Source organism: Quercus suber, unplaced genomic scaffold (genome assembly GCF_002906115.3).
Source record: "Quercus suber isolate HL8 unplaced genomic scaffold, Cork oak 2.0 scaffold_856, whole genome shotgun sequence".
Taxonomy (NCBI): Eukaryota; Viridiplantae; Streptophyta; class Magnoliopsida; order Fagales; family Fagaceae; genus Quercus; species Quercus suber.
The window spans coordinates 67,147-81,067 of NW_027070286.1; the positions used below are offsets into that span (position 1 = coordinate 67,147).

Genomic DNA, 13,921 nt, shown 5'->3' on the forward strand with positions numbered 1-13,921 from the left:
CATCTCTCTCTCTCTCTCTCTCTCTCTCTCTCTCTCTCTCTCTCTCTCTCTCTCTCTCTCTCTCTCTCTCTCTCTCTCCATTGGTAACCTATTGTTTTCCAAAATATGATGATGATGATTCTATGACATTAAATTTGCATTATTATTTTTTTTTTTTTAATTTGGTGTTTCTAAATTGATATTTGTTTTGTATTCCATTTTTCCTTTGATGCATTGGGTGCGAGAATCAGTGTTTCCCTAGCTCCACTTTATGAGGACAATTTTATTTATTGAATTTAAGAAAAATATTATAGGTTTAATTTTTTTTAAATAAAAAAAAGGAGAGGAAATATAAATAATAATGATATATATGGGGGTGTGGCTAAATTCAAATGTTGAATAAAATAATATGAGAAGAAGAAAAAAATTAAAAATAATATATATAACAAGAAGCACTAACTTATCCAAATCATTCTATGTAATATAATAATATTATATTCTTATATACTATCTTTAATTCTTTATAATGTAATAGGATAACATTTAACAAGCAAAGTGAGAAAAAAAAAAAAAAACTTAAAGCATAAAACTAAATCACATAAACCCAAAATAAAGTTCTAAAGAACACAAAACTTGATCAAGCTAAAGTAGAGATGCAAGAAAAAAAAAAAAAAAGATCCACCAATATACTGAGGGAGAAAGAAAAGGAAATAACCCTTTTTTAGTGAGGGAAAATTATGCAAAGAATGGAAGAGTGAATGAAAAATTTATACTAAGAGGAAGATAATAGAAAGAAACAAAATAAAGGAAGATAAAGGGAAGGAGGAAGAGTGATATTAAGGTAGAAGGTTTGGGGAGATGACAAGGTAAAAGGAAGGAGAAATGTTGGAGAAAGTATAAATGTTAAAAAAAAAATGAATACAATTTGATGAGGATTTTTTTTTTTGAATTAAGTAAAATATTACATTTTTATTTTTTAAAACAAAAAATGAGAGAAAATATAAATAATTTAATGATAAGGAGGATGTGGTTGAATTTCGATATTGAATAAAATAAGATGAGAAAGAAAAAAAAAGTAAAATTAAAAGATATAATAATAAACACTAAATTATCCAAATCATGCTATATAATAGAATAATATTATATTTAATTCTTTATAATGTAATCAGAAAATATTTAACAATTAAAGAGAACAAAAAATAATAATAATAACTTAAAACACAAAACTAAATCGTATCAACCTAAATTAGAGTTCCAAAAAATATAAACCTAAAGCAAAGATGAAAAAAAAAAAAAAAAAACCCATCAAAAGATTGAGAGAGAGAGAGAGAGAGAGAGAGAGAGAGAGAGAGAGACATAATCATTTTGTGAGTGAAAACTATGCAAAGAATAGAAGAGAGAATGACAAATTTATAGTAAGAAGAAGTGAATAAGAAGAGATAAATAAAGGAATATAGAGGGAAAGATGAATAGTAATATTAAAATAGAGAGTACTGGGGAGATGAAAATGTAAGGGAATGTGAAAGTTTGGAGAAGTGTAAATATTTAAAAAAATAAGTGAATGTTAAAAAAAATTGTGGCAAAATTGGAAAGGAAAAGGATAATGATGTGAATGCTTATGTGGCTTAATTGAAGCATAGTAACAATAAATGTTACACTTCAGCTTTTAGATATATATAGATATAGATATAGACTAGTCGCGAACCCTATGCGTTGCGCGTGATAATTTTTTAGGGTGGGCTCATTAAATTTATTTACAATTTCATTTTCAACTAATTTAATAAATAGTAACGTAATTTATAATCATATTTTAATTTATTATAAGGACAATCACAAATGTAATATATATATGTGTGTGTGTGTGTGTGTGTGTTATTTTTGTTGTACCAAATCAAAACAATACAATTTTTATCAAGAATTCAAAAAGTAAGTTAGCGTAAACATTAATTTTTTAATAAAAGTTATTTATAATATTTGTGTATCATTAAAAATTATATAAAATCTGAAAATTTTTCTTTCAATTTTAAACATATTTTCTCAAACCAAAGCTTTTCTACCATACAATCAAAAACACCGAGAAACTTATCTAAAAAATTAATAAAAATAAACAAAACTATAATTCAAAAAATAAAAATAAAAGATGCAATTCCTTTTCCTTAAATAAAAAAATATTAAAAAAAATTAAAAAAAATTAAAAAAAAAACCATAGCATAATTCCATAGGGGAAAAAGTAAAGAAGTTTGTTTGAAAAAAGAAGTATTGTGTTAATGTTGTCATAATCTAATCTAACATCTAGTCCAACATATGAAAAATGAATAGATGAATAAATAATTTTAAACACAAAATAGAATTTGTTTTATTAAAAATCTCAAAGAACACAATAATGAAATAAAGAAGATGAAAAGACAATATAAAATATTCGTAAACGCTTAAAACAATTAGTTAAGCGTCTAAGAACATCATATAATAAAGACTTAACAATTTATTGCTAATATATTTAACACAATATTTACAAACAGCGAAAAGAAATTGCACAAAAATCATTGTCTTCAACTACACTAACTATTTTTCATTAGCTTGTCTAGATTATCTTATTGCTTTCCAAATAAACTAAAATTTGACAATAACACAAAATATGACATATAATATGATTTTTCCCAATTCAGATCAACATTAAACACCATTCATTAAAAGTGTTTAGTGTTGTAAATAAATGACAAAAAAAAAAAAAATACTTGCATCAATGAACACATATGAATTAGTTAATAATAGGACAATAAGAGAACGAATCTCTAGTAGGAGAACCTCCTATAGGCAGTGAATATTTTTTTATAGAAAATTTTTAAAAGTTGAATTCTAAAAAACAAATATTCATCAATCTAAGGTAGAGATACAGGAAATTTTTTTTTTTCAAAAAAATCCAACAAAAAATGAAAAAGAATTTGAGAGAGAGAGAGAGAGAGAGATAACATTTTTTGTATGGGAAAAATATGCATAAAATAGGAGAGAGTGACAAATTTATAGTAAGATAATGGGAATAAGAAGAGCCAAAATAAAAGAAGATAAAGGGGAAAAATAATATATAAACTTAAAACCGTCCAACATATATAGACAATACTTTTATTTGATTTTCCATAGATTTATTATATAGATTATAACATCAAAATTAAAGTAAAAGAATATGTAAAGTTAAAACTGCCTAAGATAAATTTGTAAAACTAATATATTTATATATTTAATATTGTAAAAAAATTAAAGGTAAAAAATAAATATAAAAAATACTAATCATGTGATCAATGACGTTGCGATAAGGCGGCTTAACAAGAGAGTAACAACAATTTATCTTCCTCTCTCAATTTGCCTCCCCCTTAGGTACAGTTATGAACACGAATCAGTGGACTTATCCTTAAAAATGAAATGTTGAATAGGTGAAGAAGATACCAATTCTTGAATATGTTTCATATTTTCCCTGCGGTGCAGATGATAGTTACATTCTTTACTGTTTTTGTTTTTAGGATAATCAAGAATTTCATTGAAAACAAGCTGAAAAAACCGGCCACGCTTTACCAAAAGCTGAGAAGTCAGCCACAACTAATAAAAAACAATTTCAACATACCAGCCACAACTAACACATCACATTCTTTACTGGGTTTCTACTGCATGTGTTATAATTAAGAACAGAAATACTAAACAGAAGATTTAAATTTAATTAACATAACTGCACCAATCGGATTCTCATATAAACTCAAGGAAATCTGGCACACTATCAAATAAGAGGTAATACATATTATTTTATTCTTTGAAATACACCTACTTTCCAATTACAATATTTATGTTCTACCTGATTGTTCTGTTATGGGAATGACAATCCGGACATGGAGCAGTATATGACAGTAAGAACAAAACCTGTTGCAGCTCCAATTTCAAATGGTAGACCAATAATTATTCTCTTCTTCTCCCAGGGAGAATGAATAGGAGTCTGCTCAGACTGACAGGTACAGTACTCCGCATGACAAAGACCATTGTTTCCCTCAAAGCTTGCACTTGGAAAAGTATCGAACTGGCCTTCTTCAGGGATTTCCCCGCACAAATTATTATAGGATACGTCGAAAGTCGACACAAAGCTAAGATTTACCAATGAACGAGGAATTTCACCTGATAGTTTATTGTGAGACAAATCAAGTTTCTCCAAGCCTGTCATCCCTGATAAATTATTTGGAATAGGGCCTGATAGGTTATTCTCTTTCAGGTTCAAAACATGGAGCCCTTTCAAATTCCAAAAATCTGGCCAGATTGGGCCTTGGAGATTGTTGTAACTCAGGTCTAAAGTTGGTCGAAAGCTTGAAATCTGCCTATAACTTAAGATTGGTCCACCTTGTCGAGCAGTGTGAAGTTGAAAGCTTGAGACAGGCTCGTCTATTGTGATATTCCCACTTATGAGGCTTGGTAGTTCAGTCAAGCTCTTTGGTATCTCACCTTTGAGAGAGTTATTAGACAAATCCAAGTAAAAGAGAGATTCAAACTTTCCTAACCATGATGGTACGCTTCCACCCAAATGATTCCATGATAAATCCAAAAGCTGCAACTTGTGGCAACTACTCAACCATTGCGGGATTGAACCTCTGAGTTTACAATTGGCAAGAATTAGACCATTGAGGTTTTTGAAATGCAGATTCTCATCATTCGGCATTTGTTCATCATGAAAGTTCCTTGTAAGGCCCAATATACTTAAATTCCTACAATGTTGTAGAATCCTAAGAGCTGATAATATATTACTAAGGCTAGTGTTTGACAGTGAGAGCTGTGTTAGAGACTTCAAATTCTTGAAGTTATTAGGGAGTTCTCCGCCGAGGTTGTTGCGGGCAAGATTGAGTACTTTCAATCCTCTGCAGGAGGAAAGACCATCAGGAATTGGACCAAGGAATAGGTTACTACCAAGGTCTAGGGAGAGAAGATTTTTCATTGCAGAACAGTTGAGATTGATTGGACCGCTTAGAGAGTTGTTGTTCAAATATAACATTTGAAGTGATGGGGAGTTTACCAGTGAATTAGGCAAAGGGCCAGTGAATAAATTTGACATGGCTGAGAAGTGCTCAAGCCTTGCAAGTCTCCCAAAAATGTCTGGAAGAACTCCAGAAAACAAATTAGAGGAGATATCCAGTTTGACAAGGTTAGAGAGGTTACCAATTCCATTACTCAATGGTCCAGATATCCTATTACCCTGAAGATTTAGTTCGCTAAGATTTTTTAGCTGGTAGAGAGTTCCGGGCAAACTCCCTGATAAACTATTCCCATCAAAAGAGAGATGATTTAGGAAAGTACAATTTGCTAAATCTTTTGGAACTTGTCCAGAAAAATGGTTATTAGAGAAATTAAGCACTTGAATTCTTGTAGATATTGTACACATACCTTTGTTGTTGATGGACCCAAGAAAATCATTGTTACTTAAGTCTATGATCTCTATGTTTTGCAGACTAAACAACTCAGCAGGAAGGGAACCCCAGAGGAAATTATGAGAGAGGTTTAGAACTCTCAACTGATTCAGTCCTGCCAAAGATTCACAGATCTTCCCAGTAAGTCTTTTGCTACCAAGTTCCAAGCCAACCACCCTTCTTCCTGAAACAGTGGAATTATCACAAGTGATTCCAGACCAAGTGCAGCAATCAGGAGAGGAAGTGTTGTTCCAACCAGCAATTGTTGACTCTAAACAACTGGAGAAGCCATTCAAGGCTCTGAAGTCATCCAGATGGCATGTCAGCGTCTCAGAATTCAGGTTTTGTAGCTCGAAACTTAAAGCGAGTAAAACAAAGGACAAATAGAAACCTCGGAATCCCATTGTAGTTGGATGCCAAAGACATGTAAGTACAGAAAATAAAGTAATATGAAATATATTATGCGCTCTAGAGGGTTGCCATTCGTTATCTTGTTTCTTTCTCCTTGTCAGTTAATATTTCCTAGGAGTTTGAAGTTTTAAATGAAGTTTCAATCTTTAAAATAGGACTTCCATTTTCTTCCCAATATGTCTATGGAATATGGACAGAACCATGTTAATAAGATTAAGATGGATGGCTCTGAGTGCAGCATTGCTCAACAGTTAAAGACATACTTGTGGAAGTGGGTGATTAGTAGGTAATTGATTGACTAATAGCAATCTGGGAGTAATCTTTATATTATGCGCTCTAGAGGGTTGCCATTCGTTATCTTGTTTCTTTCTCCTTGTCAGTTAATATTTCCTAGGAGTTTGAAGTTTTAAATGAAGTTTCAATCTTTAAAATAGGACTTCCATTTTCTTCCCAATATGTCTATGGAATATGGACAGAACCATGTTAATAAGATTAAGATGGATGGCTCTGAGTGCAGCATTGCTCAACAGTTAAAGACATACTTGTGGAAGTGGGTGATTAGTAGGTAATTGATTGACTAATAGCAATCTGGGAGTAATCTATACGTGAGAAGCACCCCTACAGAAACCGTTTCACCGATTTTTTTGAACAATTTGTAAAAGAGTAGTGTTTATTATTTAAGCCCTAATCTCCTCTATGTTTTTTTTTTTTTTTTTTTTGGAAAAGCCTGGTTAAGTCTTTCAAGTAGGTAATAGATTGACTAATGGGCAATCTGGGAGTAATCTATACGTGAAAAGCACCCCACAGATTTAGAAACCTGGTTAAGTCTCTTCTCTATGTATTTTTTATTTTTATTTTTTGAAAAGCCTGGTTAAGTCTTTCAAGTAGGTAATAGATTGACTAATGGGAAATCTGGGAGTAATCTGTACGCATGAAGCGATCCTACGGAAACTATTTCACTGGTTTTTTGAACAATTTTTTAAAAAGTTAACCAAAATAAGCCCTAACCTCTTCTCTATGTCCTTTATGCACTCTCAGTACACATCAAGTGTCACTATGTATTAAATGTGTACATTCTTGAAAAAGTGGATACTTGGTGTGAAAGCATATATTTTTCTTACGAAGTATATATCACATAGCATGAAACGATAATTTTCCTTGAAGGATTAAACTTGATGATGCACTGAATTGTCAATGAGTCAATTGTCCAAACTCGCAATGCTAGGGTACCTAAAGAGTGAAATTCCTACAGAATGCATCGGTATGATGTCAACCAGAAACCCTCTAAAACGCAAAAAATGTAAACAAAATAAGAGAAAAGAATTTTAAGCAATAAAGTATATAACATTTACTGTACTCATGCCAACATGCTAACTGGCTAAGTGAAACTAAAAAGTGATCTATTTAGAGCAGCAAATTGAAGCACAATCTCAAGTTTGGAGAATTGAAATAGTGAAAAGTGATGGGTAAAGTAGTGTGAATTGGCAGAGAAGTGAAAGAACAGTGCATTTTAAAAATAAAAATAAAAATCTTTAGGTTTTCTCTAATTTAAATTATCATATTATCACACACTAAATAATAAAGAAATCAATGGGGGGTGGACCAATTAATATAATTTTATACAATTAACAAACCAAGCTAGGTTATTAAAATCCAACCGGGCCACACGGTTTGCTTAAAACTAGCCAAGTTTTATTGGTTTTGACCAGGTCTTATACACATTCGATCCAATTGATGACTCGGACCAGTCTATGTACCGGGTCATCGAGTTACCAGGTTGGGCTAGGCTGAATAACACTTATATATATTATAAAAGTTGGATCCTTACAACTTATGAATACACAAAATGGTAACACATGTCTCTTTGACAATACATAAAACAATGACACATATCATCTTTGGTAACTTCCTCTATTTATTAAGTATGATATATTGAAAATAACACCACCACGTGGTAAACAACTACTGATGAAAGATTGGAAGAATATTGTAAATCGGATGAAAGATTATGGTGGAAAGGTGTAATTTGCCCTAATTTAACTCGTAGCCGTTTTAGTTATAGCATCAACAAAGATCCCGAATCACTTTCAATAATGGTTAGTCTCCAATCTTTAGCTTCTCAGGTTAAACATTAAATGACTGGTATGCTTCTGCAGATTATTGATAGCACATGGAAATCTAATAAGTACACTCTGATTGCTTGTCCATCAGAATCACAAAGAAAACTGGCCGTGTAAGCCCATCTATCACCTACACTATAGCATCACAGTTAATCTTAAGACTACAATTTAATGGTTTTAACTATGATTATTGAGTATTGAGAGAAACAGATCTGGATCAGGTGCAATAGTTAGGGCTTAATGAAGCACAAGTTACAATGTAGGATACTAATTGTGCATTTTGATAGTTCAGGGTGACAAGTGTAATCGAGGTATAATTTAGGATAGTAAAATATAATTTTCCTTTATTATTATTGTTATTTCTCAATCTATCTTTCTCTCTCAATTTGCCTCTTCCTTCATCAGTGCACTTATCCTTAAAAAAAAAAAAAAAAATGTTGAATAGGTGAAGTAGATACAAATTCTTGAATATATTTATTTCACATTTCACTTGCAGTGAAGATGTCGGGTTACACTCTTTACTGTCTTTGTGCGTGTGTATAATCAAGAATTTCATTGAAAACTGAAAACAAGAGCTGAAAACCAGCAACATATTACAAGAAGCTGAGAAGATAGCCGCAACTAATACAATACAATTTCAACATACCAGCCATAACTAATACCACGCATTCTTTGCTGCGTTTCTACTGCATGCTAAACAGAAGCTTTAATTAACATAACTGCACCATTTCCGAATGAACTAAAGGAAATCTGGCACACTATCAAATAAGACAATAAGAGGTAATACACATTATTTTTGTTCTTTACAATACACCTAGTTTCCTATTATAATTTTTATGTTCTGCCTCTTGTCCGGCTATGGAAGTGACAATCCGGACATGAAGCAGCAGATTACAGTAAGAACAAAACCTGTTGCAGCTCCAATTCCAAACGGTAGACCAATAGTTGTCATTTTTTTCTCCCCCGGAGAATGAAGAGTCTGTTCAGACTGGCACGTACAGTATTCTGCACTGCAGAGACCATTGTTTCCCTCAAAGCTTGTATCTGGAAATGTATCAAACTGGCTTCCTTCAGGGATTTCCCCACACAACTGATTATAGGATACGTCAAAAGTTGACAGAAAGCTAAGATTTACCAAGGCACGAGGTATCTCTCCTGATAGTTTATTGTGAGACAAATCTAGTTTCTCCAAGTATGTCATCCCTGATAAATTATTTGGAATAGGGCCTGACAGATTATTCTCTTTCAGGTTCAAAACATGAAGCCTTTTCAAATTCCCAAAGCTAGGCCAGATTGGGCCTTGGAGAATGTTGTAACTCAGGTCTAAAGTTGGTCGAAGGCCTGAAATCTGCCTGTAACTTAAGCTTGGTCCACCTTGTCGAGCAGCGTAAAGTTGAAAGCTTGAGACAGGCTCGTCTATTGTGATATTCCCACTTATGAGGCTTTGTAGTTCAGTCAAGCTCTTTGGTATCTCACCTTTGCGAGAGTTATTAGACAAATCCAAGTAAAAGAGAGATTCAAACTTTCCGAACCATGATGGTATGTTTCCACCCAAATGATTCCAAGACAAATCCAAAAACTGCAACTTGTGGCAACGACTCAACCATTGTGGGATTGGACCTCTGAGTTGATAATTGGCAAGAATTAGACCGTTGAGGTTTTTGAATTCCAGACTCACATCATTTGGAATTTGTTTATCATGAAAGTTCCTTGTAAGGCCCAATATACTTAAATTCCTACAATGTTGTAGAATCCTAAGAGCTGATAATATATTACTAAGGCTAGTGTTTGACAGTGAGAGCTGTGTTAGAGACTTCAAATTCTTGAAGTTAATAGGGAGTTCTCCGCCGAGGTTGTTGCGGGCAAGATTGAGTGCTTTCAATCCTCTGCAGGAGGAAAGACCATCAGGAATTGGACCAAGGAATAGGTTACTACCAAGGCCTAGGGAGACAAGATTTTTCATTGCAGAACAGTTGAGATTGATTGGACCACTTAGAGAGTTGTTGTTCAAATTCAACATTTGAAGTGATGGGGAGTTTACCAGCGAATTAGGCAAATGACCAGTGAATGAATTTGACATGGCTGAGAAGTGCTCAAGCCTTGCAAGGCTCCCAAAAATGTCTGGAAGAACTCCAGAAAACAAATTAGAGGAGATATCCAGTTTGAAAAGGTTAGAGAGGTTACCAATTCCATTACTCAATGGTCCAGATATCCTATTACCCTGAAGATTCAGTTCACTAAAATTTTTTAGCTGGAAGAGAGTTCCGGGCAAACTCCCTGATAAACCATTCCCATCAAAAGAGAGATGTTTTAGGAAAGTACAATTTGCTAAATCTTTTGGAACTTGTCCAGAAAAATGATTATTAGAGAAATTAAGCACTTGAATTCTTGTAGATATTGCACACATACCTTTGTTTTTGATGGACCCAAGAAAATCATTGTTACTTGTCTATGATCTCTATGTTTTTCAGACTAAACAACTCAGCAGGAAGGATACCCCAGAGGAAATTATGAGAGAGGTTTAGAACTCTCAACTGATTCAATCCTGCCAAAGATTCACAGATCTTCCCAGTAAGTCTTTTGCTACCAAGTTCCAAGCCAACCACCCTTCTGCCCGAAACAATGGAATTATCACAAGTGATTCCAGTCCAAGTGCAGCAATCAGGAGATACAGTGCGGTTCCACCCAGCAATTGCTGACTCTAAACAATTGGAGAAACCAGCCAAGGCTCTCAAGTCATTTGGATTGCATGTCAGTTCCTCAGATTTCGGGTTCTGTGGCTTCAAACTGAGAGCCAATAAAACCAAGAATAAACAGAAACCTCGATAGCCCATCCTAGTATGAATCTGAATCCAAAGAGATAAAAGAGAGAAAGAAAGTAAAAAGGCAATGTGTTTGCTATTCTGGCACAGAAATGCCAAGCATATAACACCTAACAATATTTGTTATGCTCACGTTACAAATTATGATTGGAACATCACTCTAAACAGTGACACGAATCATTAGTATTGTCTAGTAACGTCCCAATCAAAATATATCACTGCAGCTGATGGTAAATTTATTGTTTCTAACAAGAGGGTCTAATGTTCATCATTTCTCATTTCAAAAAAAAAAAAAATGTTCATCATTTCTGCGTATTTTTGGTTTGACTTGATTATTGAGTTTTTTTTAACTTATTTTTTTGCTTATGTATTGGCAGTACTGCTTTTTAAATCCTTTTATTTTTCTCACCTTTTTCAAGTATAAATATTCTCTTTCCTAGTTTCAATAAAATAAACAAATCCAAACCAACACTATCCCCCCACAAGTCTCCCGTTCCCGACACCACAACCCCCCCCCCCCCCTCTTTTTTTCCTCTCCATTGTCTTCTTTTTTCTTCTTCCTACAATGTTTGCAGTCAATGACCATAATGACATTCTGACCATGTCACTGTGCTACTTTTGTACAATTGACAACTTCAACCGACTATTGGGCTTGGTAGTTATTTTTTGGTTGGGTTCCATTGGATAAGGGATCTAGGGAATGGGCTTGATGGCTTTGTTGCTACAAAAAGTTTTCCTCCAAATTTAGGAAAATCCTTTAACCCACTGCTTGCAAATTGATACATGCACACATCATTTATTTAATGAGTTATCTAATTTGCTTAAATAATGTGGGCAATAACGTAGTTTTTTAATTTCTTTTTTGGGTATTAAAGATTGAAATTTAGAAATCAGTGGATCATATTCCTTTAAAAATTGCTTATTTTTCGTAGCTCATTTAATGTGAGATAAAAAGCTAAAAACTAGTTTATTTCTAAAAAGTTTAAATTTAAATTATTTGAAATAAAACTAATATAAAGGGTAGTATAAGACTTATAAACATTACATAAAATAAACAAAAAGTTAGCTAAGAATCAAATGTTATATGCTTGATTTTTTTTTTTTTTTTGGGGTGTTTGACAGTAAAAATTTGTTTGTACATATACATGGAAATTGTGAAAAATTGTTAGAGAAATTGTAGAAATTGGAAAATTTTCTTTGAAGAAATCTCGGAAATTGTTATTGCTTAAATTATAAATTGCCCATTAGTCAATCAAATCAATTACCTACTTAGAGCCCACTTAAAAACTTAACAAGACTTGCTTATCACCCACTTCCATACTTCCGTCAAAACTGTTGAACAATTCTACACTCTAGCGCGTCTACGTAGCCATCCATCTTAATCTTATCAACATGTTTGTCCATACTTACGTAGACTTACAGCCACGAAAATCAAAGTTTCAGACTTTTGATAAATTAAAAGATAACGAATACCAAGGTCTGAACCCACAAGCTTAAAAAAAAATAAATAAATAAAAAAAAAAAAAAAAAAAAAACCCACTTGCTAGAAATACATATATAATTACATATCTTATTAGTATGGTGCTTTGCATTCTCTAATTTCATCTCTTTGGCAATTGGCATCCACCTAAAATGTTTTTCGGACGTATATGTTTGTTCTTTGTTTTGATGGCTCTAGGTCTAAGTCTCCAACTACCAAACCTGAATTTTGAGACACTGACATGCAATCCAGATGACTTGAGAGCCTTGAATGGTTTCTCCAATTGTTTAGTGATGATGCCGAAAAATCACCAGTGAACCACACGGTCTTCATGTGCTCGAAACAATACTTGCACAACACAAAAAGAGAAGACCTAACAGAGAGCACTGGTGTGGTGCTGGCCAAATACCCTCCGAAGGTCAAGTTAAAACTTCTCACAACTCTAGAGTGCCAGAGCTGTGATGAATTATGCGTACCTTGTTTTTTGAGAGCTTTGGGGTTTTTATAGTAGTGTAAAACCAACCTCCGTTTCTTGCGTAGGAAGGCGTTTCCTTATAGGGAAGATTCTCATTAATGGGTGTACATTACAAAATCCTCCCTATGTTAGAATTCTATTCATATTGAGACTTTATGAGCTGGGGTTAATCATGAAACGCAAGTTGTTTCTATTTAGGATTTCTTGGAGATTACTTAAACCAAGTGGATGCCATACGGCCTCTAGACCCGTCCACCTTGTGTTCGTGCACTTTAGATCCGTCCATTATTAGCCCATTGGTCCAGAGCTGTCAGATTAATTAATATGGTTCTGTCATCCATAATTTTACCCTCTTCAATTGCCCCTCGCTCTATGGGTCCGTGATCTATGAGTGGACAAACCCGTGGAGTGACAGTTCGATTTATCTCCTGAGGAACATACCTTGCTTGACAAGCTGGCCTAGGATCATTAATGTTGTAGGGACATGTGTCATCTACTTAATGGTCAATCTCTTGTGTCTGTGCACTTTAGATCCATCCATTATCGTCCCACTGGTCCAGAGCCGTTAGATTTATTAATATGGTTCCGTCATCCATAATTTTACCCTCTTCACTTACCCACTCACTCTATGGGTCCGTGATCTATGAGTGGACGAACCTGTGGAGTGACTTTATCTCCTGAGGAACATACCTATCTTGACAAGCTGGCCTAGGGTCATTAATGTCGTAGGGACACATGTCATCTACTTAATGGTCAATCTCTTGGAATGAAGCGTCCCTTCGTTTTTGGTGTCGTTCCCTCTATATAAACCTGCCACTTCCTTAATCATTTTCCACTTTCTTCAGAAATTTTATGATCAGAGTGCTACCGTCACCTTCATCAAACAAATATACCGTTCAATTGGTTCATCCGTCATCTACAACTTTTTGTTGCTCATTTCCAACTAGTAAGTACCTTTCTCCTTCCTTTCAAATTTCTTATCTTTTAGACTTCATACTGTTGTCATCTATTTTAGATCCGTCAGAGTCTTAGGGTTTACCGTCATGAATAGGTGACAGATGTCTAGTGCGTTGAGTAACCAATCGTATGTCCGTGACGGGGCGGACTACGATGAAGTGTTCCCGTCAAGTCAAAAAGACCTTGACACTTCAAGTGAAGAGAGGAGTCCGTCCGTCACCTCTCCTTCCTCAAGGGATGAGGGT

The 13,921-nt window shown here is 33.9% G+C and overlaps 2 protein-coding genes across 2 annotated transcripts; both read right to left on the bottom strand.

Moving 5' to 3' along the window:
* Positions 1-3,683: 3,683 nt before the first annotated feature.
* On the bottom strand, positions 3,684-6,057 carry LOC112022978 (phytosulfokine receptor 1). Its single transcript, XM_024055597.2, has one exon. It carries the CDS (start codon positions 5,813-5,815, stop codon positions 3,833-3,835), a length of 1,983 nt encoding a protein of 660 aa, XP_023911365.1. The 5' UTR covers positions 5,816-6,057; the 3' UTR covers positions 3,684-3,832.
* A 2,419-nt stretch (positions 6,058-8,476) lies between these two features.
* LOC112022974 (phytosulfokine receptor 1) lies at positions 8,477-10,909 on the bottom strand. The gene is given in 2 exon segments (XM_024055593.2): positions 8,477-10,389; positions 10,391-10,909. Coding segments are annotated over 2 exon segments (1,977 nt in total). The 5' UTR covers positions 10,777-10,909; the 3' UTR covers positions 8,477-8,798.
* Positions 10,910-13,921: the final 3,012 nt, after the last annotated feature.